Source organism: Chaetomium tenue, assembly GCF_020726465.1.
Source record: "Chaetomium tenue strain MPI-SDFR-AT-0079 chromosome Unknown F5144scaffold_4, whole genome shotgun sequence".
In the NCBI taxonomy this organism is placed as follows: Eukaryota; Fungi; Ascomycota; class Sordariomycetes; order Sordariales; family Chaetomiaceae; genus Chaetomium; species Chaetomium tenue.
The window spans coordinates 3,742,907-3,767,713 of NW_027117332.1; the positions used below are offsets into that span (position 1 = coordinate 3,742,907).

At 56.1% G+C, this 24,807-nt stretch overlaps 8 protein-coding genes across 8 annotated transcripts; 3 read left to right on the top strand and 5 right to left on the bottom strand.

Moving 5' to 3' along the window:
• Positions 1–1,026: 1,026 nt before the first annotated feature.
• On the bottom strand, positions 1,027–6,901 carry F5144DRAFT_593245 (uncharacterized protein; the record flags this gene model as incomplete). Its single annotated transcript, XM_066790438.1, has 8 exons — positions 1,027–2,062; positions 2,558–3,417; positions 3,758–3,920; positions 4,326–4,449; positions 4,539–4,807; positions 6,048–6,276; positions 6,332–6,441; positions 6,810–6,901. 8 exons carry the CDS (start codon positions 6,899–6,901, stop codon positions 1,027–1,029), a joined length of 2,883 nt encoding a protein of 960 aa, XP_066643645.1.
• Positions 6,902–7,301: 400 nt separating this feature from the next.
• Positions 7,302–7,632, top strand: F5144DRAFT_574319 (uncharacterized protein). Its single transcript, XM_066789010.1, has 2 exons — positions 7,302–7,486; positions 7,535–7,632. Exons 1-2 carry the CDS (start codon positions 7,320–7,322, stop codon positions 7,551–7,553), a joined length of 186 nt encoding a protein of 61 aa, XP_066643646.1. The 5' UTR covers positions 7,302–7,319; the 3' UTR covers positions 7,554–7,632.
• Positions 7,633–8,465: 833 nt separating this feature from the next.
• On the top strand, positions 8,466–9,680 carry F5144DRAFT_630354 (uncharacterized protein). Its single transcript, XM_066792418.1, has 3 exons — positions 8,466–8,723; positions 8,779–9,125; positions 9,181–9,680. The coding sequence occupies exons 1-3, from the start codon at positions 8,645–8,647 to the stop codon at positions 9,331–9,333; spliced, it is 579 nt and encodes a 192-aa protein (XP_066643647.1). The 5' UTR covers positions 8,466–8,644; the 3' UTR covers positions 9,334–9,680.
• Positions 9,681–10,001: 321 nt separating this feature from the next.
• F5144DRAFT_534085 (uncharacterized protein) lies at positions 10,002–11,538 on the bottom strand. Its single transcript, XM_066787009.1, has 2 exons — positions 11,208–11,538; positions 10,002–11,124 (listed from the first exon to the last, which is right to left on the bottom strand). Exons 1-2 carry the CDS (start codon positions 11,350–11,352, stop codon positions 10,283–10,285), a joined length of 987 nt encoding a protein of 328 aa, XP_066643648.1. The 5' UTR covers positions 11,353–11,538; the 3' UTR covers positions 10,002–10,282.
• A 702-nt stretch (positions 11,539–12,240) lies between these two features.
• F5144DRAFT_548463 (uncharacterized protein) lies at positions 12,241–17,336 on the bottom strand (the record flags this gene model as incomplete). The annotated part of the gene is made up of 9 exons (XM_066787530.1): positions 12,241–12,248; positions 12,373–15,069; positions 15,103–15,473; positions 15,670–15,746; positions 15,971–16,011; positions 16,212–16,321; positions 16,385–16,629; positions 16,687–16,839; positions 16,893–17,336. The coding sequence occupies 9 exons, from the start codon at positions 17,334–17,336 to the stop codon at positions 12,241–12,243; spliced, it is 4,146 nt and encodes a 1,381-aa protein (XP_066643649.1).
• A 621-nt stretch (positions 17,337–17,957) lies between these two features.
• Positions 17,958–19,081, top strand: F5144DRAFT_254195 (magnesium-dependent phosphatase-1). The gene has a single exon (XM_066783472.1). The coding sequence runs from the start codon at positions 18,153–18,155 to the stop codon at positions 18,834–18,836; it is 684 nt and encodes a 227-aa protein (XP_066643650.1). The 5' UTR covers positions 17,958–18,152; the 3' UTR covers positions 18,837–19,081.
• A 178-nt stretch (positions 19,082–19,259) lies between these two features.
• Positions 19,260–21,171, bottom strand: F5144DRAFT_254092 (CRAL-TRIO domain-containing protein). The gene is made up of 4 exons (XM_066783471.1): positions 20,675–21,171; positions 20,453–20,594; positions 20,358–20,389; positions 19,260–20,287 (listed from the first exon to the last, which is right to left on the bottom strand). The coding sequence occupies exons 1-4, from the start codon at positions 20,857–20,859 to the stop codon at positions 19,348–19,350; spliced, it is 1,299 nt and encodes a 432-aa protein (XP_066643651.1). The 5' UTR covers positions 20,860–21,171; the 3' UTR covers positions 19,260–19,347.
• A 312-nt stretch (positions 21,172–21,483) lies between these two features.
• Positions 21,484–24,490, bottom strand: F5144DRAFT_491025 (coatomer WD associated region-domain-containing protein; the record flags this gene model as incomplete). The annotated part of the gene is made up of 9 exons (XM_066785835.1): positions 21,484–22,483; positions 22,536–23,353; positions 23,403–23,528; positions 23,588–23,715; positions 23,765–23,836; positions 23,895–24,085; positions 24,145–24,286; positions 24,343–24,388; positions 24,449–24,490. 9 exons carry the CDS (start codon positions 24,488–24,490, stop codon positions 21,484–21,486), a joined length of 2,565 nt encoding a protein of 854 aa, XP_066643652.1.
• Between the last annotated feature and the right edge of the window lie 317 nt (positions 24,491–24,807).

Here is a 24,807-nt window from a genome sequence, read left to right on the forward strand (position 1 = left end):
AGATCGGATTTTCTAAAACAAGAGGGATCTGCCGGCTTTGATGATGTTCCCGGAGTATCGAAACGCGGGCATTTTATCTCCAGCAAAACGTCGGCATATTGGGAGCCATTATATCTCGGCGATGCAAATCAGAACAACCAATGGCCGGGCCTGCGAAGTTCCATATTTTGGCAGCATTCGGTAGTTTGCGGCGAAAACCCTTATCTTAACATAGGACATCCAAGACTGTCTGGTTACCTAGGTGTATAGGATGTGAAGGAGCATGTCCTAGATATTGGGAATCATATTAGCATCCCAATGCAAGTTAACATCAACATGGAGTGGGACTGCGGTGACTGGGAGCCCCGTTCAACAGATGCAAGTCTACAACTTACTACCCCCATCAATCGGCTTTTTTGATATAGAGTTGACCTGTAGTGGATAATCACATCAACCCCAGCAATGGGTCTTGTCATAGAAAAGCTCGGTACGCAAGACGTTGGTGCCCGATGCCGTAGATCCAGTCACTCTTCTCCCCTGAGCACTCGTCGTTTCAGCTCTGTTTTGTGGCTGCAGCACGTGCGCGAATTCGCCGTGTTTGGCAGTTCACGAAACCCCAAAAAGCTTCGATGCTGCAGCGGGGTTGCATGCCGGAAAAGTCGGCATTCGGAGGGTTACCAACCCACTAGCTCCGCCGACTAGCCCCTGATCTAGCCTTACTTTGGTAGCCCGGGCTTCCCGGGGATCTCACCGGGTTCTCGGGATCACTGCAGCTCCTTCAGATGGTGAAAAGGGTGGACGGGGATAAAGCTGGAAATAATCCGGAGTCGTTGAGGTTGAGGTAGCGGAAGTAGAAAGCCAGCTTGTGAATTACCTTAAGCACCGAGTATTGAGCAGCTTCACGGCGGAAGTGGATGCAGATCTACCCATCTATAGATTCAACATTCTATCTTCGAGTATGTAAATGTCAAAAACAAATCTAATACCATCATAAATCCGTGAGCTCATTTTCACATTACAAGGTCTAACCCCTTATTCACCTGCCCACTACCTTCCATTTTCTCCATGACCCACGGTCAAATTGCTGAGCATCGCCGTAGCCGTGACATTCGGCACGGCGCACATGGGGTAGTATTCAATACCCGGGAAGAGAACCGACGACGCGCTGTCGCCATCCGCAACCCTGTAAGACTCGGTCCACGTCGACGTGCTATTATCCACCGTCGCCGTCCCCGACACCACCTGCACAGTCTCACTAGACAAGAACGCCTCCCCACCAACAGTGGCGCGCGCGCTCCGGATGCTCGTCGTCGTCCTGACGGTGGTCTCGTCCTTCTCGGGCATGTTGGTGTCGACGCCGAGCACGAACAGGATGTCCTCGCGGCGGAGCAGCTCGTCCTTGGGCGCCGTGTCGCTGTACTCGGCCTCCAGGACCAGGTCGAAGGATTCGGTGGCCTCGTAGCGCAGGGATAGGGGGGAGGAGTCGCCGCAGCGTGTGTGGGTTGCGATCTCCTTGTCGGGATAGTTGCGCCACAGCGTCACGCTGAAGCAGGCTTCTGTGCCTTGGCCGTTCGCGGCGACGCTGCTGACGGTGAATTCGAGTTTCTCGCCCGCCGAGAGGGGGTAGGTGAATGATTTGGTGGGGCGGTCGGGGCTGAGGAAGCCGGCGAGGGCTATGCCGGGATAGATGCGTGTGTGTTCGGGGGTTTGTTCATCTTCGTCGGTGGCTGTGAGGCCGTTGTCCATGACGAGGTTGGCAAAATGTGCGGGTAACCGAGCTGCGGGCCCGTCGACGAAAGCCACGATGCCGCCGGTCTTGAGCACGGGTGGGACCAGAGAGTCGCCAGGGGTGCACCCGGCCCATTTGGCTTTGTCTGGAATGACCTCGGCTGTGTTAGTATGCATGTCGATGCATGCGTAGTGGACGCGTATGCCCTCCTCTGCGGCCCGCCGGAGTTGCTCCAGCGTGTTATCGATAGATTCTGGATCCTCTGCGCTGGTGGCGAAGAGGACGATAGCGCCTCGGTCGGCGTATGTTTCTGGCTGGGCACGGATAGTCACGGCAATCCCCAACTCCAGGCCGCTGGCCAGGCAGACTTCGCCAAATGGTGGCGGGAGGTCGAAGCTTGCGTTGACTGGTGACCCCATGGGATATCCAAGGATGGCGGGTTTGCGGCTGTCGATGACGGCAATCCTATCAAGCCCCTGAGTGCTCAACCTCGAGTTCACCTCCTCGGCGAGCAGCTTTTCCATTTGGATGCCGCCGTTGGCTTCACTCGCCAACGAGTTCTCGAATGCCACAGCCATGGTGCGGTTACGACAGTCCTTAACCGGATTATCACGGACGAGAGAACAAATCATCAGGTCGCCGCTGATGGCGCCGTACTGAAGGCGGATTTCGTCCCGGAGACCGGCCCATACCTCGCGCGAGTGTTGAACAGCAGCTTTTACTGCCAGTTGAAAGTTGGTTGAAACGACTTGAGATCGGGGATCTATGTCAACCACACCAAACGTGCCGTCGAGGTGGATTACACCCTTGTCTTTGCTGAGGGCGCCATGGGTGACGCGTCCTTGGCACGCCCCTGAGCCGTAGGTCAAATCGGGTAAGTTGAAGCAGCCGGTTGTGAGGTTGCGAGGAATCTGGTCTGCCGGGATGGTGCCGTTGGCACGCAAATCGAGAAATGAAGCGGTGCCGTTCATCCCCAGCCCCGGCGGGTTGGCCACGCTGATAGGCTGCGTTGGGTCGGCATCGTCGGCCCAGTTGCTATGGGCATAAAAGTCTTGAATTCCGTGCAGCGCTCGCCCAAGCCCTTCCAACGTGCTGCATTTGGCCCGACCAAAATCATCACTCTGCCATCCCGGAAACGCAAAGGTGCAATCTCCGCTATACAGCTGCACCATATCCCGGCGTACCCGGTTTCGCTCGTCCAGCATGCGCGGTGCTGCACCTACGGCTTGGCGGAAGCGATGGCGGAGGTGATCGACACAAGTTTGGAGCTTTGCGTTTGCCTGGGCCCGGCTTTGTGGGTAGCCAGGTATGTCGAGATAGTCGGCATCGTCGCAATGAGCTTCGGGTCCTTCGGGCAAGGGATCGAATGTGTCGGGGGCACCAACAGCCCCATTGGTGCCCGTACCGGTGAGAGCGATGCCCAGGACATTGATGTGATAGCCGGCAAGTTGGTCGAGCGAGCCGGGCTCAAAGCAAATCCCGTCGGATTTCTGATCATCCGGGCACTGGAACGCCAGGCGGGTGATCATCTCATGCTCGTTGTGTTGTTTGAGCACAATTGGGTCGTTGATGGTGCCGAACGCAGTCGCCACGACCGCGAGGGCGGGCAAGACGACGAGAGAAAGAGAAGATATCATCTTCGCGGCAGGTGTGGTTTTGGTGATCGTTTCGAGAATCCAGTGGTGTCCATCGGTGGTTGCCTTGTGAAACTAGGTAGAGATGCGCTATGACCGTGCAAATGTCGAATGTGCTGTGGCGGTCCAAAGACTCCAGGCTTCAACTGTCGTGCCTTCGTGATCCAGATCCAGCCTGGGCTTCGGGCCTCGCCGGTGAATGAGGGGTTTGTGTGCCGTCGTGACAGCGTCAAAGAGGCCGAGGGTGAGTTGACACGACGACAGCTTCTAGGAGCGAGGAACGAACAGACATTTTGGAGCCTAAACGAATGCGCAGCGACGATTGAATCTCGTCAACACATGGAATGAAATGAGTGTGTAAAAGCCCAAACCTGAGTCTCGGCAAGATGCACAGCAGTGCCAGTGATGCAACCACGAAGGGGGGAGGTTGTCGGCCTTCGGGCTGTGTCGGGGTGAAGAAAGACTTGATTGCGAGTTTGTTCGGGAGCTGCGGCGTCAGGTTCCAACCGTCCAAGAACGTGCCTGCTCCAGGCCCAGGCTCAGGCTCAGTCATTCTGACGTGGTCAGCACTATCATCCCTGCTTGATAAGGCAAGGGCCAGGTACCCATTATCTGCAGGACACTCTCCAGAACGATCGATGAGGGGGTTCAAAAATTGCAGATAGGGTGCTGACTCTGTACATGGTTATTGCGGCCCATACAAATTATTTCCATAAGAAATCCATCTCAATTACGCTACGAAATCAATTGGGGAGATTAAAATAACTTGTCGTATTTTCAGATCGATCTGTCATTTTTTCTCAGATGGGGCACAGTCCAGTAACAGAGTCCACAACGCCCCAGAGGCCCACACACCTGCCAGCAGTGGGACCCACCGAACGGAAGGAACGTTGGCCAACCGCCATCCCCCGATCCTTCCATTCCTCCTTCCCCCACTGGGTCCATCTTCCATTCCATCGTCGCCATCAATTCTACCACTTTACCAAAGACGGAACGGCATAACACGGGCGGCACCGGCAGTGCTGGCCGAAGTTGCTGGCTCACCTCCGCCAGTTGACTGATTCGGGTCCTGACTTGGAGCCGGCGTCGGACCCGCGCCTGTTGCACCTGTGCCGTCGTTAGCATCAACCTGCAACAATCAAAACCGAGTTTCGTCGGTTCCGACGAAGGCCGGGCCATGACTCGGATCAACCCACATTCATTGTCGGTTGCCGTCACAACGGAAAACAGGGTCTTGCATCCTATGTTATCGCATCCCTCGTCGCACGGGAACGACCGGTAGATGGTCGGCGGCGTCTCGCCGCAGCTGCCGCAGCCGGCGGTGATGGTGGCTAGCGCGATGCACTCCATGGTCACGCAGGTGCTGCAAACATCGGTGGTCGACACCACGGCCGCGCAGCCCGAAACCGAGTCGATTGAAGCCGAGCCGAGCTCTTGCGAAAAAGCGGACCCCGCACTGAAAGGGCTGTCAGAAATTGATAGTGCGGTTGAAGTCGATTGACTTACAGGGCCACGCAAGCTACGAGAGACGCGGAAATGCGATGCATCATGGTGGTTGCCGGCGTCACTTCACGATTGTTGTCGGTATGTTGGAGAGATGATCAATTGACATGACACAGAAAGTCGAGGATGAAAGTGCTGGCGAAAGCTGAAAGTAAACTCAAGGTTTCGTGTTCTATCAGCTGCGGGAGATGAGGATTCGATCCTCGTTTGGAGGAGCAGGCTGAGCCTTAATAAAGGCCACGGCACAACTCATGATTGAGGCTTGATGGACTCGATGCAGGATGCGGATACGTCATGCTCTGACAGGGCCGAGCAACCTGGTGCTACCCCATTCGTTGATCCAGCCACACAATGCCGACGTTAAGGCTCGGCACCTTCCCGTTTCATGCAATCAAAAGACCCGGTGTCACGGATCAGCCGTTACTCCAGGTCTTTTGTGCAAATCCCATCCGCAGTTGCCAGATGGGGCAGTCGATAGGACTCGCGCCCTGTTGCTGGTTCAGCCAGTCTCCTGGCGTCTTTCGTCCGACGCGGTGTTGATGGTTGGTTGATTGCCACGTGAATGCCTCGATACGAGCACGAGGACCACGACAAGGGCAGGGAATATTCACCAGGTTTAGAGGCAGGCTAGGTCTTAAAGCGCAACCTTGTATGTACTCTGGATTACTTACGAATTTAACTTTGAACCAATGATGACATGCGGTAAGAGTGTCTCGTTTCGAAACTATTGGGTTTAAGACAATCGTCACAAATCACCAGGACAAGCCTTGGCGAGGTGACCTTTGAAAGCTGTGAGCAGGATTAGAAATGGAACAGAATGTCCTACGCTAAACCCGGATTTCTGATGCCACAAGTTCATCATCTATCAAACCTCCCCATTCGGCCTCCAGAACGGTCATCTAAACAACAACAGCCACTATCCCACCCATACCTCCCATGACCCCAATCCAAAACCCCCCCTCCTCTACCCGTAACAACCCGACCCAACCCAAGACTACACCTCCCCCTCCCCCTTCCACCCATCCCCCACCCCCCTCATCCACTGCACCCCCACCAACCTCAACCCATACCTCCCCACAAACCCCTCAACCCCAAAACTCCTCCTCTCCACAAACTCCTCCCCGCCCACATCCCCCTTCTCCAACCCCGCCCACCCCTCCGGCTCCGCAAACAACAGAAACAGATAACGGTGCGGCCCGGACTCGTCCTTGGGGCCCGGCCCCAGATACGCCGTCAGCGTGCGCCCGCCCTCGATGCCGCCTCCCTCGGAACCGGCGCTGGGGGCCGGGATGCCGGTCACGATCCAGTGCCGCCAGTAGGCGAATTTGGGGTCGGCGGGCGTGGGCGCGTCCGGGTCGATGAGGAGGAGGGTGAGATGGCGGGGTGTGGGTGGGTTCCCAGGTGGTGGTGCTGAGGACGCTGAGCCTGAGGCTGGGGAGGGGGAGACGGTGATGGTCACGGTGGGCGCCTGGCTGACTTCGCTGACGCGCACGAGGGCGCCGTGGGAGATGGGGGCGAGGGAGCTTGGGAATTGGACGGTCAGGTCGAAGGTGGGGATGAAGTCGGCGGGGATGGCTGGGGAGGGGAAGAGGTGAGCTTGTTGGAGCGAGTCCAGGAGGGGGGTGGCGGCCATTTTGATGGGTGTTGGTGGCTGTCGTCGTGAGAAAGAAGAACCCCCGCTGCTTCGGGCATGCAGTGGTGGTGTCGGGGTTGGGTAGGTCGTTATTTTGTATCCTCGGTTCAGGGGTTATCGTGATCTGATTGGTGGAATTTGGGCAATTCTTGGCTCAGTTCACTCGGGATTGTGACGGGCGAGGGCGGGCATGGACGGTACGTCGATGTCGACACTCGACGCAGGGCTGGGGTAGTATCTCATTCAAGCTATGTCTCACTCATGAAGTAGCAACGACTACCTCTATCGATTTATCGCTATCGTGCCTCTAAACTTTGGGTTTCGTGCCTACAGCCACATTGAACGTAACTGCGTGACAGTGTGCTTCTCCCCGGCATGCGGGGCCGAAGCGGACGGCGGCAATATGGGGCGGCCGGCCCACATGGTGACGGAGGTCCCTCCTCGCCGGAGCACTTACCTCTTTCGGTAATTTGAACTAATAGCAAACCGCTCTAAGCGGGAGTGGCCGCTCCAGTTTTGCGGTCGAAGGGGTAATTGGTTCAAGATCACAAAGTCTTGGGAAATCAAGACTTAACGGGTGTGCCGAAGTGGTCCCCTGGCATCAATGCTAATCACAGGAGGCCGAGAATGGAAATGGGAAATGGAAGCCGTACAAGTCCACCAACATTGTGCAGTCTGAAAACACCATCGAGTAGTATACCCAACTGCCCGTTCATCGCGCGATTGCCTCGTCCATATAATGACGACATGTGTGACTTGAGGTATGGTCGTAGGCGGTGGACGCCGTGTATCCGGAACGATGGCCCTCGGTCACCTTCGTTGCTGTCACGGATATGGCCGCATGCAGCCGGCCGGCGGGGTACGCTGGCAATACCCCGAACCAATCATTAAGAGGAAACACGTAACCAATGAACGGGCAAGGACCGCGGTGCTCAGGATGCTCAGGGCCAAGACCCGTGAGCATCATGAGCACTCTCTGCTCAGAATGCTCAGGGCCAAGACCCGTGAGCATCATGAGCACTCTCTGCTCAGAATGCTCAGGGCCAAGACCCGTGAGCATCATGAGCAACGGTAGATAGACAAGTATATAGTCACTCGTTCTGGAGAGCTCTGGGAGTTCTCCAGTTAGCAATCACAACTACAGTTCGTTACAAGCTCACAAGCCTACTGTTGAGACAAGTCTATTGTTGTGCACCCTTTGGCTGCACCGAACCGAAGCATCCTTTGCAAAATTACCTTCACTGAACCCTAACAGGATAGGATCCTGGAGTAGGTTCGTCACAGTTGCGAACCAAATGATTATGGTCATTGGGCATTTATGGTCCTCAGGGTCTTGTTATAACTAAGTGAAATCGTTATAATCTAGCGTCCGATCAGAACTCTACGTTCTAAACAGTATTTTCTAGAGAATCGACATCGAAACGGCCCCCGCCAGTCACCAATACAACCTGAAGCGCCAGAGGGGCCTTGTTTAACTGTACCCACTTGAATTCCAGCGCTTTGTTTAATGGGAAAGAACTACAAAACCATATGCATGTGAGCAACAAGTTCCATGGTTAGGTGTTAACCTTCCATGTTGTGATTTTGCGTGGGCTGGAAAGAAAACGAACTGGAAAATAGAAACAGCGATATCAACCACCATACGACATGCGTGGGCTTGTTATATATATTCTAATAGATCTAAGCCTCTGGTATCTAATTCCGCTACGCAATTGGTGATGCCGATAATACGTGTTGAGATATCGATGGATTTGTCATTTTCCTAACCTTTTTCGAACCGTTCTGGATTTCTTTTGGCAAAAACACCGATCAGCATTATTAATTCGTCAACGTAGACTCTTCGTTGCACCGTGTATTAACACCACACCCGCCATTCAAATCCAAACTGTGCCACGCCGGCCCGAGCGCCAAGACGGCCCTGGCGTTTGCCGTACCCAGTACCTCGCCAAAGATTCCATGCTGCATGCATGAAGGGTCTTTTACCAAGCAACGGAGTTAAGTTTCACCATGATTACTGATCGCTTGCTCTATCCTTGATATGATGCGAACCACCAAACAGATAGATACTAATAGAAGACCGACCTACCTTGATAAACTTGGACTTGATACATCTCGGGCTCAGTTACCGTCAAGTTACTTCAGATTGATCTCAAGTTCTCAACAACCATGTCCACAAACAACTCTCCCGGAGCGGTCCAAGAGTTTGACCATCTCGTCCAATCCGCATCTTTCGTTTTCCTCCTCTGTAAGTATTAACGCTACAATCCTGTCTCTCATAAGTTTTAATCTTATGCAACTAGATTACCGCGGTCACTGGTGCCCCTTTTGTATCGCCCATTTCAAGCAGCTTATCGCCATCTCGGACGAGATCAAGTCTGCCGGCGGTGTGATCGCTGCGGCAACGGCGGAAGTGCCGGAACACCTCGACAAGTTCAGGGCCTCCACGGGCTTTTCCGACACAGTGATCGTTGACCCGGAGAACGCGCTCGCCAAACATCTTAAGAAGGAAGAATTGCTTGACGTGGCGATTAGCGACTCGCAGCTTTACCAGCTCCGAGGGTATAAGCACGGCATGGCCCAGCCGGCGCTGCTCGTGATGAAGAGGGATGGAACAGTGCTGCAGCGTTGGGCGATTGTGCCATCCATAGTAAGTGATGTGCGTGCTGGAGCTGGGAGGAACAGCAAAGCTAACGAGTCGTGAGATGAATATTGGCGGCGCTACTGATAGACCGGTGCTTGCCGAGGTGTGGGGGAACGTTCAGAAACAGCTTCGGGGGGAGGATGTAAGCACCAAGCAAGCATACACGACAACTGGTGTCCTCCACCTTCTCAGCCAGAAGCTTTTTGGGCATTGACATGTCCCTCTCTGATCGGTACATGAGACTTGGGCCACTATTACGACAAAGTAACTGGCAAGCGAAACTGTGATCCCGGCGATTAGTGCCCGTGGTTCTGCGATGATCTCACTGGTATATCTAAGCCAAACCTCCCTGCTCATTGAAACAACACTCCTTTATACTGCTATACCTGTCGCGGCTGGCGCAGCCCATCCATCGTGTGTCCCTCGCGAAGCTGACAATCACCCTACCCCCATTACATCTTGTATACCTGTTGAGCCTTTCGGAATATCCCTCCTCCCTTCTTCTGCCGAGTCTGGAATTCATTCAATGCTTCCCTTTTCATCATTTTCCCACCCGTGATATGCCCCAGACCTTCAGCGTGCTATAAAATGCAGAAAGGGTAAAGAAGCGGAGCATATATATCCGAACGAGACCACCATATTCTACCTGTTTACCATATAGGGCACTGAGTTCTCCAAGCATGGAAAGTACCTTCTCGAGCCTGTTACAGATTGGTTGCTTTACAGATGGCTTCTAGCTTCCGAATCTCCCCCCATGGGTGATGACATGTATGCAGGCAGTCTTGGGTCACTTGGTATCTTCGATGACAGTCGCGTGATGTTCTGGCATGAAGAATTACGGAGAACAGGCGAAGCCTGCCTCAATAGATGCCTCGAGACAAGCTCGGCAGGGAGTGATACACCGTGCCAATAATTATATTGTAATGGTTCAAGAAGTCTATCACCCATTCCAACCGAATGCTAACCAATCTACAAGTACAAAAGTACATAAAATATCCATTAGAGAGAGAAGTGAAAAGCAAGAGAACTGCTCTGGCGGCGACCACGCCTCCCGACCGGAGGGGTACTGCAAGCCGTGACCCTTGTCATGATGCCCGCCCCCCGTTGACGTCGCCCAGAGCAACATGTCCAGGGCCGCCGAGTCCCAAAGGCTCGCACCGGGCTCAGGGCGTTAATGTAGGAGTGGGAGTCACCGTGACGGTGACAGTCTTGATCTCCGTCGCGTTGACCCGAATGGTGGTGGTTATGATTGGACTAGCCCAATAGGAGGTGGAGTACGTCGTTATGGTGTAGAGGGACGTGCTGATGCTCTTGACGTAGATTGTGGTCTTTCCATACGGCGGGTAGACGAAGTCTGGTTTGCCGATGGCAGGGGTAACAGACGCCGCCCGTTCCTTCAGCTTGGCGGGCTGAACATCTGCGCCGCCAGCATGGCGAACTGGAATTCGAGAACCAAGCTGGAGGTTTGAACCGTCGGCGCGGGCGAGATGACGGCCAGAGACTGGCGTTGCTGTGGCCCTAACAGTGTAGGTACACGTCGTCGTCGTCGTCCCGGTGGTAACCGTTACGCGAACTGTTTTCGTATCAGTGAAGGACCGCGTGTATGTCGTAACACCATTGGTCGTCGGAACCAGATTTGTCGTCGCCTTGGCTGAGTTGACCACATACGTCGGCGTCGAGATCGGCTGGTAGGCAATGAAGCCGTAAGTATTGATGGCGACGCCTGCGGCCGCAGGCAAGATCCAGCTAATTGAGTGGTGGCCTTGGCCCATGTCCTTCCCGCGCAAGTTCTTGCATGAGAACTGGAAGTTGCCGTTATTCATGCTAGCTACCGGGATCGGATCGCAAGTGTAGTTATCAACCCTCATGGGCCTCTGGAAAAGATCGATAACTCCCGGGGTGGCTCGTGGAACATAGACAACAGGTGTTACAGAATACGCCTTGCCTGAAACCGAAGCAGGGAGGGTGCATTTGGCCGTTGTTGCGGGATACGACGTTGAGGTCACTGTAGGAGTAGTTAGTCTCAAATTCTCACAACTTCTCGGAGTCGATCGGAAGGACGGGAAGGACGGGAGTGACGGGACTGACGGGAGTTCAGCCCACACGCTGTGGCACCAAAATAGTTGGTGTTCGTCGGCGCATAGGCAAGAGTGGCGGGGACATGATAACCACCAGAGTCGATAACGGTGGTCGACAGCGCCGGAATGGTTAGAAAGCAGCTGGGTAGCACCATTTTGGCCGTGATAGATTCAAGGAATGACTGTAATGACTGTCTGTGAGGCACGAAAAAGAGTGGACGGGTTGCGGTTCAGGGTGCAACACCAAGATTCGAGATTTAAAAAGACAACGAAAGGAAGTCAAGATCGAGGCGCAACGAGGTTGACGACTGAAATCTCACAAACAAAGAGAGCATCGCGAGATTACGCCCGAGCGGTGCCAAGATGTCAGACAAGGATTAGACGGCGTGGTGGTCGCCCCGGATGCGAGCCCCTGAACAGCGCTAAGTGTCATGATCTTTTCTTGCCAAATTGGAAGATGACCTGTTCGAAGATGTGCCGGGTTCAAAAAACAACTGATAGAAAAACTGAGTTGTTCGGATGCTCCGCGTCCAGTTCCGCCTACACCGCACGGTTGCTCAAACGGAACCTTCACTCATTTTTACTGATCTGTTGGTAATCGGGTCACTTGAGTACAGCTACACAGGATGTAGGCGCGTCTACTTCGTACTTGCATGTGGTTCGAACGCTATCAATCATCCTCTGGATCTCGTTGTATTTTCCGTGTTCTGGTCGTGATCACAAACTAATGTGGAATGGGCAAGACCAAAATAGCAGCATTGGTTAGTTCGTGCCGAGGTAGGCAGTTGTCTCACTGCTAAATTAAGCAAGAGTGCAAGTCAAGGATTAGTGTCTCCCCCTGTTATACAAGTGATGTCCACTTATCCGCTAACCACTTCTATCACTTGCCCACTCGTGTTCAAACATGATTTCCTGGCGCCCTTCCGCGTCCCCCTTACGGTGCCTTCTTGTGAACAGACTTAGTTTGCCTTGGGGTGGTGGTGGCGGGGGGCGGTTTACTGTCGTCGTCAAGTCCCTTGTGACCAGACACAGAACTTTCACAATCAACAACCTAAGTACCGCCCAAACCCATCAACCCCCGCCCACCCTCCGTCCCTCAACCTCCAACACCGTCCCCCCCTCCCCCATCCTCACCCCCACCACCAACGCCCTCCCCCCTTCCTCCCCCGACACACCAAAATCCCTCTCCGCCAAAAACCGGCTATGCGTGATCACCACGATCCACCCCACCACCCCGGCGCGCGACATGACATCACACCACCGCACCACCGCCGTCTGGCCCGCCTGGTCCAGGTTGTCAAACACCTCGTCGACCAGCACGTAGTGGGCGCGGTGGGCGCTGCGCGCGCGCGCCAGCTGCAGCAGCGCGAAGAACAGCGCCAGGTCCACGCGCTTGCGCTCACCGCTGGAGCGCTTGCTGTACGCGAGGGAGGGGTTGACGGAGAGGGTGGGGTCGAGCACGCGGCCGGTGGTGGTGGGGTCGTCCGGGTCGGTGAAGAGGGATTGGAGCATGCCCGTGGCTAGGCCGTGCGTGTGGCGCGTGTCGTTGTAGAGGACGGCGAGGGCTTCTGTGACGAGGGTGTTGAGGTCTGAGGTGGAGTTGGTGAGGATGTGCTCGCGGAAGTTGGGTGCCTTTTCTTTCTTTTTGGTGGAAGAAGAGGCGCGGCGGGTTTGCTTCGCCATGGAGGAGGACCAAAAGTCGAAGAGCTCGCGATCGGCGGTAAGTTCTTGATGTTTGCTGGCTAGCTGTTCGCGTTCCGAGCGCAGCGAGTTTAGAGATGATTGCTCGTTTTCTACCAGGGGTTTGTACGTGTCTGCCTTTTGTTGCTTCATCGTGACCTCCTGCTGCAAGGTTTGGAGTTTTTTCTGCGCCTGCATGGCGCGCTGTGCACGCTCGCTCATCGTCACGGCGTGGTCGATGGCAACCCTTTTTTGATGCTTCAGACTTTGTAACCGCGACCTGCTTTTCTGAAGGTCTCGGCGAATATTCTGAAGGGCCACTTCTTGAAGTTCTTGGTTATGGCTTTGGGCGCTGCTGGTCTCCCGAGAAGCGTCATCTGGATCCCCGGATCTTCGCCGGAGGCTCCTGACGGTCTGGACTAGGAAGCGGAGAATGGAGGCCGCCGCGGTGTGAAAGAACTTGCGCAGACCTATGGGCCGAGCCGCGGCCATGGCTTCGAGGGTTTGACTTAGTTGCTGCTGTAACCGGCCTAGCCATGACGTCGGCACCGGCGTCGGCTCGGCAGGCTTCAACTGTTCTTGCATCCGGGCACAGGAGATCTCCAGCCGCTGAAGGTTCTCCTGCTCGTTGTCGATTTGATCCTCTAGCTTCGCAATCTTATCGCGGGAGCCCATCTCAGGATCGGGGTTCTGGTCTTCCTTGCTTTCATGGTTTCGCATGGCTACCTCGCAAGATGTGACCGCTTCCCGCGCCTCGCGTTCGAGCTTTGTGTGTTCTTTATGTAGATCTTCAACCCGTCGTTTACTGTCTTTTATCTTCCAGTCCTGCGTGTCTAGCTTGCCCTTAATGTGGGCCAACTGGGCGTCGATATCCTTGAGCGATAGTTTCGCCACCTGCCCGCATTCATCTAACACCGACAACCCCAAGGATGCCTCGATCAGGTCGCGCCGCTGTGTTGGCGTCGCGCTTAGAAAGCTTGCTGCACTTTCGTGGCTCAAGACGACAGTCATGACGTAGGTTTCAAAGTCGGTGCCCAGTAGCTCATTGATGGCCGCCTGCGTTGTGCGCGTGTTTGGGTGCTCAAGTTGCGATTGCGGTTCGCCATGCAGCGACACGACAACGCGGTTCTTATGACTCTTGTGCTTGCGATACCGTGTGATAGTGTATCCGTTGGCAAACTCAAGTTCGACGGAGCAGTTTCTGCCGGCGTTGTCGTTGATGACTTGGTCGGCCGCTACCCCGCCGCGAATACACCGCCCGAACTGACACCATGTGATAGCCTCGATGAGCGTACTCTTGCCAGAGCCATTGTCGCCGACCAGGAATGTCAATCCGCGTGGTATGTCATGTTGGAAGTTGATGGTGATAGTGTTTTGCACGCCGAGGAAGTTGGTGATTGTAAGCTTGCGCAGCTCGGCAACGAAGACATGGGTAGAAGATCCAGCCCGCTCGGTGGCGGTTTTTGTTCCCACAGCCTTGGATGATCTATCGAGGAAATCTTGATAGTTAACGTTGACCTCGTCATCCAGGTCAGCCATTTCGCGGGAGGCTTGGATCATTCGCTGGCCAATCCGCACCAACTCGTCTCGTCGCGAGAGAAGAGGCTCGTTCAGATCTAGGGATTCGACATATTCGCGAGCCTCCGTGGCAAAGTTGAGTGTTTTCGCCCCAATCTTGGGGTCAGGTCCAGAGCCCGAAGCACCGTCCGTGGTTTCGGTTGGACGCTTCTCAGCCGGCTCTTCCAAGGGCTGAACAGTAGCATCGCTGGCCGGCACCGATTTGCCGAGACCGCCGAATGAAGATTGGTCTGCCTTCAACCCAAAGCCCAGAGGAGTCCAGTTCCGTACGCTGCGCACGCCGAGTGTGAGAAGCTTGTCACGAGCCGTGGCGTACGTGATATGGTTGAGTTTGCCGGTGAGCATGACATGCTTGTCCGCCACGGCGCCCTCGTCGATCTGGCCACCGAGGACTTGCTGCAGGTCGGCTGTTGTGTAGCCGACGGCATGCGGGTTGACAAGCAGCTCGTGGTCGAGCGTCTCCGGGTCAAACAGGATGACGCCTCGCTGCTCGTCGTAGAGGTCGCTCCAGCTTAGCTGCAAGGGCGACCCAATGTATGTGACGCTTCCTCGCAGATCGGTGGTACTGCTGCCAGATTGTTTCTGGGTGATGGTTTGGTGGCTGTGAAAATGTCCTGTAAACGTTCGGGCCAGAGGGGCAAACGCACCCGGGCCCGTCAAGCCACGGTGCGTAATGGACTTTGCCGCCGGAGAGGTGTTGGTGTCAGGACCAACCACATAACGCTGGGTGATGGCCTTGTTAATTGCGAGATGGGCAAAGGCGACCGTCTTGCTCGCGTCGTTAGGATTTAGATTAGCCACGGCCTCTGTCAGCTCGTTCTGCTCCTCGCGAAACGGCAGCAGCAAGACGCGCCGACCGTCCCACTCGTCGTGAGCGACGGCGCTGTGTAACGACACGTACGGACCCAGGCGTTTGATATTGAGGGCTTCAAGGGCTGTGGTCTGGTAGTCGCGACTGTAGGCGAGGTCATGGTTGCCGAGCAAGATCTCGACGCGCGGCACAACTTCGATGAGCTGGCTGATGAAACGGTAACATGAAGACAACACATGTGTTGGCAGCTTGCTGCGGCTCGTCAGTAGATCGCCGCACACCACGGCCCGCCCAACCTTGTTTCGATCCGCTTCTTCAACAATCCATTGCGCCGTTTGTCGCACCCGATCCAAGTCATTATGTTTGAAATGGATGTCGCTGAGGAGCAGCCATCGCACCGTACCGATCGAAGGCCCTCGCATGGTTCATAGTGCCCAGAGGCGAATTTGAATAGATCGTGGAATTGGCCGTTACAAAAATCTGGAGGAGGGAAAATTGAAGTGTGTGTTTGGAAATATTCAGGATACGACCTGTTATGATGTTGCGGATGGTTACCGATCCACCAGATCAGAAGAGATCGTATTGCCCATTATAACCCTAACCCTATGTTTTATCCTGAGTGATGCTCACGCAGATATCCCTCGATAAGTGAGGTCCGAAACTCCATTAATGTCACAGTTCAATTCACGGTATTAATCGCACACAATACATTGTTTCTTCGCAGCCTTAGCCCATGAGCATGAGGCTATGGCACCAAGGTAGAGTTTCATAATTATAACATTCGAGAAGACCGGTAGCTGTGTTGCCGGATTTAGACTGTTCTCCCACCATTGCAATGTCATTGCTCCTCTGATCGAGGATCAGAGTAAAAACGTTGGAGGGACATCGGGTCCTGCGCCTCCGTTAGCGAATTGCCCAACATGCCCCCTGCAATGCCTCACTTACCCCAGACATGTAGGTTATCCGGCGCGGCTTTTGTGTGATGGGTAGGCTCGTTCATATCGAGCAAGTCGCCATCAACATAGTGCTCCATGATGAAGCCAGCCGGGTCAAACCTGGCATTTTGTCAGCAACACACTCAGGCGGTACACATTAAACCTTGCCGCCGCAAAACCTACCAGTAGTCAAAGATTTGACTCCCCATAACATGGCGCCCGACGCCCCAACAGTTGGTATAGCCTTTTTGGCGAAGCCAGTCGTGGCCCAAGACTTGGGCGTCAAAGTCGTGCGTTTCAAATGAGGAGTGATGGACATGCATTTTGGGGCCTTCAAAAAAGAAGAAGCAGTGATGGTCGACAAGCTCGTCACCCCGGTCGAGCCGGAAGAAGACTGTGATGTCGACCTTGTCATCGTTGTGGACGAGCTGTGTTGTTCCCGATTAGTCTGGTAAGGTAGGAAGGGGGCGTGGTTGGGATGTTACCTCGCTGGGGTGGAAATTGAAGTAGCTGCTGTAGAACTCGTAGCATTTGGCATAGTTGGTCACGCACATACCGAAGTGGCCTAGCTTGTGAACCGGTGCCGGCCGTTTCTGGAAGCGCTGGAACTCATTGACACCACGGTTCTTCTCGATGGGCTGCGCAGTGTGAGCGGACAGGCTCGTGAGAGTGCGAGTCGGATGGGACTCACAAAGTTGTACCTGGTTGCTGGGAACCCGGGGTCTTCCCTCGCAACTGGGGTTTGGCCGTAGACGAGATGGAATGGAAATCCATCAACTGGGTCGTAGAAGGTAACCCTTTTGCCGCCACCCGGAACATCTTTCATCTCGTGTACTTCGGTTGCTTTGCATTCCTTGGGTAATGTCTTGGAGGCATGAACCAGGTCCTCTTCCGACTCAACTACGAATGCCGCCCCACCAAACTCGTCCTTGTCCGATGCCTCGGCGGCGAGGGCGAAGGGTTCGGTGCCATATCCCCGGTAGAATGTTGTGCTGCCAACCTGGGCGGTCTCTACAAACCCGAAGTCGAGGGCGAACTGTTTGGCCTTTTCGATGTCGGCATGTTTGTACCAGACATGGGCTATGCGCACCAACTGGATCTTCTTGAGTGGATTCGATGGTAGTCCGGACGCCATGGTGATGGGAGCTGTGTGTATCGAGACTCGAGAGATCGACGGGACTGGTTTTGGTCGTTGCAGGTCAGTCTATGGGAAATAGCAGGCACTGAATGGTTCTCGAGCTCTTGTTTGAATCTTCAAAGTGTCCACAAGCAAAGCGGCTCGTCCCTGAAGTGGCGGGGGTTATATTTGGAGTCCGTCGCCATGTTTGGGGAGACTCCGGGCGTCAGTGCCACGCGGGGCAGTGGTGGGTCAGTGGGGTAACACATGGGAGCCGCCGGTCGGCAATTCTTTGGGGATGCTGCGATCCACGAGAGCCTCGAGATCCCATGGAAGCCGTCCATCCGGTCAAACAAGCGGCACTTCTTGCTTGGCCCTCAACAATTCGCCCAATGGCGGGTGCCGGGTAAACTCCATCAGTCCGTTGGTTTTGCGGGACGACGAGGGATGCGAACAGATGATCGGCGGATTTCATGTCTGAGTTTCCATCGCAAAGCAAGAGGTCAGCCTTGCGAGCTTATAGGTGTTCTCGCAGGGGGTTTCATGGGGTGACCGCATCAGGCATGTCGCTGTCTCGGACATTCGGGGAACTTTGTCCAGTGCCTGCAGGTCCATGCGGAATGGAAATTCTAGAACCAGGGGGTGCCTGGAACCTGGCCAGGATGAGTGAAACGCTCCACAAGTAACCCTAACCCACTTTTGCGGTCGCAGGTGGCCCCGCGTGTTCCTCCCATCCAAGCCATCCCATCGTCGGGGAACGCAACACCGAACCCGCAGCAACCCCGACGACGCCACAACACCACAACCGCCGCGAAAACCACCTTCCCATCCACCATGGCCAAAAGCAAAAAACTCTCCAAAGCCACCAGCAACGACCCCTCCCCCACCACCACCTCCCCCACAACCTTCACCCCCCCCGCCTGCCTCCACGACGGCCACCCCCTTCCGCGCCTAATCGTCCTCGACCTCGACTACACGCTCTGGCCCTTCTACTCGGACATCCACATCGCGCCCCCCATCCGCCTCATCCCCAACTCCCACCCCCCCGCCCTCGCCGACCGCAACGGCGAGTTCTTCTCCCTCTACCCCGACGCCCCGCACATCCTACGCCTCGTCGCGGCCCTCCCCCACACGCGCCTCGCGGTGGCCAGCAAGTCGCCCGTGGGCGACCTCTGCCGCGAGGTGCTCAAGCTGCTGCGGCTGCCGCCGCCGCTGGTGCTGGGGGAGGGGGTGTCGGTGCCGGGAGGCGGGGGCAGCGAGAAGGGCGGGCCGAAGAGGACGGTGGATGCGTTTGATGCGGGGATGGAGATCTATGAGGGGACGAAGTTGAGGCATTTTGAGGTGTTGGCGAAGAGGACGGGGATTCCGTTTGGGGAGATGCTGTTTTTTGATGATGAGCGGCCGAATTTGGAGGTGGAGAGTTTGGGGGTCACGATGAGGTTGGTGAGGGACGGGTTGACGTGGGAGGAGTTGGAGAAGGGGATTATGCAGTGGCGGGGGAATCAGGGGGCGGCGTGAGGGTTGGGAAGGCGTGGGGTATAGAGGAATGGGTTGGCGTTTGGAACACGGGGGCTTTTAGTAGAGTGTAGATGGTGATGTTGGAGATAGAGACGGATGCCGTGGACCTGGACTGGCCAGCTGGATTAGCTAGTCTGAGTAAAACACGATCCCGCTAATAGACTACAGTGGCGGCGACAAAGCGCGCCGTTGTTGGCAGTGCCGGGGACGAAAGTCGTGGCCACCCAAGACCGGCGAGGCACAGTCACGGCGACCACGGCAGGTTGAGATGGACAAATGTTGCAAAACCATCCTGAAAGTCGGATGGGGCGTTCCAATATCGACCGGCTGGTCATCTAGATGGAAGTAAGATTCTATGTGCGCACAAATCCGCGGCCATAACCAAGCCGCAGCCCCTAAATAAACCCCAAGAAGGTGGAACAAGAAAGGTATCTGAGCTGCGCCAAATACAACACCCCAACTATGCAAAAAGTTCTCCAACTCTCGTTGTATGTACCCAAACATGCTCTGCTCAACCGGAGACAGCCGCAGTCTTCTGCTCCGGTTGCTGCCCCCCCGCGCCAGCGGCCACCTTCTCCTCAATCTCGCCCGCCACGTTGTTTTCGGTAATCGACAACTTTTGGATTCCATCAACACCAGCTTCGGCGGGTGCCGCCAAAGCCTCCGCCACCGGAGCAGCAGCAACAGCAGCAGCAGTCTCAGCCGCGGCCTGCGCCGCCACCTCCCCCTTGGGGAACGTCACGGCGATGGTGCCGACCCTCTCCTGCCTCTCCTTGCCATCCTTACTCCCCACCGCCATGCACGCCAACCGCGCGCCGTCATCCACCGGCACCCAGTAGACCGGCCCCTCAGGGAAATCAGTGTACCCAGCCTCCCAACGGATGGCCGCCTTGATGGCGGGGTCGACGTTGGGGCGGTCAAAGAACTCAAACTCGAGCTCGCCACCGTACTGCTTGGGGATGTTGCGGGGCTCGATGAAGGCCTCGAGGGTGGGGCGCACCTCGGCGGCGCTGAGGATGAAGATCTTGGAGACGGTGATGGGGTCGAACCAGCGCTTGATCCAGCCCCAGACGGTGCTGAAGAAGTAGGGGGCGCCGATGATGAAGATGCGGTCCAGCGTCTCTGGGTAGTGGGCGGTCGCCAGGGTGGACGCTGCCTGCATGTGCGCCTTGAGGTTCCAGAACATGCGCAGCGACACCTGCGACACGTCGACGATGTTAGTGCTGAGCGTGATGGGTGTCCCCGCGTGCTCGCGGTCGGATAGCTCCGTGCAGAGTGGCTGCGCGAACCGCGTCAGGTTCTCGTACAGGGCGAACAAACGGAGTAGTCGTTGCGGGGTGGAGCCGTCGGTCTCGGCTTTGCTGACGTTGGCTGATTCGGAGGCCTTCTCGTAGGCGGAGACCGTCTTGGAGTCGAGATGGCGGATTTGGTAGAGGTAAAGGGGGATGCCTCTGTGTGCAGGGCAAGGTGGTTAGTAAAGTGAGCGGTGCACCAATGGCAAGTTCCATGGATCGAACGAACCTCCTGTCTCTCCTCCCTGTCCATTGAGGATACTACGTGTCTCAGAGTCAGCCCAGCCGTCTTGCGTATCCAAAGCCCAGAGCCTCCTGTCGTACCAAGCGCCGCGTCTGTTCATATGCGTCCACGTCGATCGTGTCGTACAGAACCTCCAGGTGGTTTGCCTGCCGCCAGTCCTCAGTGTCCTTGAACTGCTGGTAGGCATCATTGACGACCCATTTTCGTGCGCGTAGGTAACGTCTATGTTTGGACGGCGCAGGAGCAAGATTAGCGCACCGTACTACCAACGAGACAAACGCCGGGACTTCTGCGGTACTCACAGCAGGGTTTGGTCGTCGTGCGACGGAGGGGGACCGCTCTTATAAAGGCCCTTCTCCTCGAGGAAGACCTTGAATGCCTTCAGTTGGTTCTCTTCCCCCTCCGTCAAATGCCCCAAATGTCCATTGGGGTAGCCGACATCATGGCCCCCGGCGCTGGTTGTCTTGTCGGCTGGCGCGTCGGCCATTGTCCCGTTCGCGCGGTGCGAGGCTGATGACTAACGTGGGGTACGAGACGGGAAGGCGGGGGACGGGTTTGGTCGGAGGGGATTGAGTTGTCGTCGGAACCGGCAGTTCAACCACAAGCAAGAAAAGGGCAGGCAATGGACAAAAAAGCAGGTTGTTGTTTTGATTTGGGGGCAGTTGCCGCAAACATCAAAGTGCGAGCCGTCGGTTCGCGGGAGTCCCCTCCCTCCGGCCCCGGTCTCCGAAGCTGCCGAAATCGCGAATGCCCCACATCCATGGGAACCCCAGCACTCAGCTGAAAGACCCCTTGCCCTGACGCTGCTCGGCGCTTGAATCGGCAAAGCCGGGCTATTATTGGCCGTCCGAGCGCAGAAGCAACAACGTCGATGCACGCGAGAAACATGAGCACACCACCCATCACCATGGTGGCTTGAGATCCTGGCTGAGCAGTTGAGCAGTTGGACTCCAGTATCATACTCAACATAATCATCATTTCTGCCAAACAGAACAGAGCTTTTCGTGGCTGCTCTCTCCCAAACATAACAACCTCCATAGACGCCAGTGACTACCACCCGCCCGTGCCATGTGTTCTGCAAGTTGTGCGGAAACAGACAGGAAACTAAGCACTACTCGACCTCCTCCTCGCTGCTCTCTTCCTCCTCATCATCATCCTCCTCCTCTTCCGACTCTTCTTCCTCCTCCTCCTCTTCAGCATCCTCACCACCAGCCGCCTTAGCAACAGCGGGAGCAGCCGTGGAACCACCCTTCTCAAGCTTGAGCCACTCGTCCCACTCCGGGAACAGCTCATCATCCTCGCCGGGCACGCCCAGCGCCTTGGCCACACGGCCCTTCTTGTTCTTCTCCAGACCCTCCTTCCACTGGGCGACCAGCCCAGCCGTCAGGGTCGGCTGGTAGGTCTGGGAGAACAGGACGGCCTCGGCCAGCCGGCCGGTGCCGACGAGCACGTCGATGCAGCCCTGGACGTCGCCCAGGGACCACTTGCAGCTGAAGGCGACGTTGTGCGCGCCCGCCAGCGAGGCCTGCTCGGCGAGCTTGGCGAGCCCGGCGCGGTCGTTGGTCGACGTGTAGACGAGCAGCAGCGAGCCGAGGTCCTTGGATTTGACAAAGCACTCCGTCGCGAGCGGCACGTCCCAGGCAGCGAGGCCCGCGTCGCCTAGCGTCTTCCACTTGTGGTCCGCGTCGGCCTGGCGTGCCAGTTCCAGGGCAACATCCAGCTGGTTTAGCGACAGGGCAAGGTCGAACTTGTGCTCCGTGTCGGTGGCAACCTCGAGGGCGAGCTCCTTGTGGCCCTGGCCCTCAAGGAATCGGGCAATTTTGTTGAGCTGGTCCTGGGGGATGCTGGGGAGTAGCTCCGCGGCCGTGTCCATATCCTCGCGGAGGACCAATGTCTGGTATTCGAGGACGGGGAGGGAGAGCGCAAAGGATGTGACCGACAAGTCCTTATCGGTGAGGTACACCCGGCTGTCACGCTGCAAGTAGCCGAGGATGTACATGGGCTTGTCGAAATGTGCGACGGTGTATGTCTGGTCGCCCACCAAGTAGTTAAGCCGGTTGGTCCCGTTGGTGTAAATCAGCACGTCTCCAAGCCATTCCGCGGACCGGATGCTGGTTTCGGGTTAGCAATTGCGTCAATCAGAGCCCGGATCAAAATATTTACCTCTCGCTGATGTCGGTGACCACATCGAAGGCGGCCTCGACACCGTCGTCCTCGATTTGGTCGGCCTGAAGGGCCTCGTTGTAGTTATCCCTCGAGAACCTCAAGACGTAGGTGGTGTCCTCGCAGGCGAGAGCCACTAGCTCGCCGCTCTCGCTCCAGTAGACCTGCTTGGGCTCCACCTCGATGCGTCGCACAAGACCCCCGGTGGCCCAGTCGTAGAAGGAGATGCCGCCTTGCCCCTTGACACCAAGCAGTACGCCGCCCGTGAGTCCGTCGGCCGCAAATGGAACGTCGAGCCCGCCCTTCTTTTCCTGGAAGTTCTTGAAAACCTTGATGCTGGTAGCCGACTCGCGGATGGCAAAGTCGTTCGAGTTGTCCTTCGACGCCCAGACGAAGTCGAGGGCCTGGCCGAAAGCCTTGTTGCGCCAGGCCAGGGCTGTGTAGATGATGTATTCCCCATCGCCGCAAATGGCCGCAAACCGCCCGTTCGGAGAGTGAATGAGTCCCTGGGGGTAAACCTCGGCAGTGCCCAACTCCTTGGTGCTGAGGTTGATCGGCTCGTTGTCCTTAGTCGACTCGCCGCCCTTGATCACGGCTGAGACCACCTCGTTATGGCGGGCCCAGATGATCTTTCCGGAGCCGTCCATCGATACCGCGGGTTCCTCGCGGCCGAGCTTGATAACTACGGACCCATCGTCAAAGCCCACCGCAACCCCCTGCTTGCCCTTCTGGTACGCCACGCACCATGCCCGCTCCAGGCCATAGTTCAAGGACTGCTCGAAGCGGTACGTATTGGCGTTCCATATCCTCACGGTGCCCTGTATATTGTTAGCATACACTCCCATGATGGGTTGGGGATTGGCGTACGTCTTCCGAGCCGGAGATGATGATCGGCAGCTCGGGGTGGTAGCACGCGAAGGAGACGTTGTTGGTATGGCCTTCTAGTGTGGCGATTAAGCTTTTAGTTGTGTAGTCCCACACCTTTACTGTGCGCTAATGACACTGTTAGCTCTTGCTCCTGTCACGCGGCCGCACGAACGCGATGTACTTACGTCGTCTGAGGTCGTAAGCAGATAAGGCTTATCGCTGTGAGGGTAATAATCCACATGGTTGACACCCTTAGTCTCATGCGCTTCCAACTGAAAGTTGGGTGTGGAAGACCCTAAGCTCCAGATTTTCACTAAAGGTGCGTTAGCGGAAAGCCGAGCAGAGAGTAGCAAGTGACATACCGGTCCTGTCCAAACAGGCCGAGGCAAATGTGTTGGTGTCCTTGGGGTTGATGGCGAGCGACATGACGTAGTCTAGCCGTAAAGTTAGTACGAGTCGATATTGACCTCGCCGCGCCTAGAATCCACATACGCGAGTTGCCCTCGAACACCCGAACATTCTTCCACCCCTTCTCCCAATCCCAGAGCTTAATAGTCATGTCGTCACTGGCGGTCAGGACGAAGGGTTGTGTTGGGTGGACCACGATCGCGCGGATGTAGTCGGGATGGGCCTCGAACGAAGCGATCTTCTCGCTCGTGTTGTAATTGTATACCCGAATTTGGCTGTCGCAAGGGGGTCAGCCGGTCCATCGTGAGCAAGTGGTAGATCGAAGGGACCATACAAATCATCCGACCCGCAGACAATCCAGTTCTTGCGCGCGATAAAGCGACCGGCACGGACGGGGACATCGGTGAGCTCGAAAGTCTTGACGACCTGCTGGGTTTCGTATGACCAGATGTAGACGTGGCCGCTATAGAGGGTCGCTATCCCAAGGGTGTCAGAACTCGATCGGAGGTCGTAAACGGATAAGCAAACGCACTCAAGATCCATGGCTCCGTCGGGTGAAAGTCGATGCCCTTGACTCGCTGTTTGGGAAGTTGGTTAGTGAGGTCGATGTGGGGGTATCAGGGAGAACCGCGACGTACCTCAGAGCGAGCAAAGAGCTGGCGCTGTGCGTGGAAGGCCATGTTAGCAAGTGGTTCGGCGGGAGGCTGATTCTCAGTGGGCGCGTGGTAGGGCAGCACATGAAACGGGCGAGAAGACCCCAAGCAGAGACCCAGCGCCCCATAGCGTACGCTTGCCGGGAACACACTGGGGATATGGAGCTTGGGGCCAGTTGTCCGTGACACGCGCTGGTATTAAATGGGAAGGTGTGCAACCTGCCTTCACATCTAGCCTCATCTTGGGCGACACCAACGAGGATTCGGAAACGAGGGTTGTCGAGCTCGGGTAGCTTTGGCGGGGTGGTTCACGAGAACAACCGACTAGGCTTGGAGAAAGGGGC

Bases quoted from the DNA above. Each gene is read 5' to 3' on its own strand.
- F5144DRAFT_574319 (XM_066789010.1), top strand. From the start codon at position 7,320: ATGCAGCCGGCCGGCGGGGTACGCTGGCAATACCCCGAACCAATCATT.
- F5144DRAFT_534085 (XM_066787009.1), bottom strand. From the start codon at position 11,352: ATGGTGCTACCCAGCTGCTTTCTAACCATTCCGGCGCTGTCGACCACC. The intron at 11,125-11,207 runs GTCAGTCCCGTC...CTACTCCTACAG, and splicing joins AGCGTGTGGGCTGAACTCCC to TGACCTCAACGTCGTATCCC.
- F5144DRAFT_254092 (XM_066783471.1), bottom strand. From the start codon at position 20,859: ATGGCCGACGCGCCAGCCGACAAGACAACCAGCGCCGGGGGCCATGAT. The intron at 20,595-20,674 runs GTGAGTACCGCA...GTCCAAACATAG, and splicing joins CACGACGACCAAACCCTGCT to ACGTTACCTACGCGCACGAA. The intron at 20,390-20,452 runs GTACGACAGGAG...TGAGACACGTAG, and splicing joins ATGAACAGACGCGGCGCTTG to TATCCTCAATGGACAGGGAG.
- F5144DRAFT_254195 (XM_066783472.1), top strand. From the start codon at position 18,153: ATGGCCAAAAGCAAAAAACTCTCCAAAGCCACCAGCAACGACCCCTCC.
- F5144DRAFT_630354 (XM_066792418.1), top strand. From the start codon at position 8,645: ATGTCCACAAACAACTCTCCCGGAGCGGTCCAAGAGTTTGACCATCTC. The intron at 8,724-8,778 runs GTAAGTATTAAC...TTATGCAACTAG, and splicing joins ATCTTTCGTTTTCCTCCTCT to ATTACCGCGGTCACTGGTGC. The intron at 9,126-9,180 runs GTAAGTGATGTG...ACGAGTCGTGAG, and splicing joins GGGCGATTGTGCCATCCATA to ATGAATATTGGCGGCGCTAC.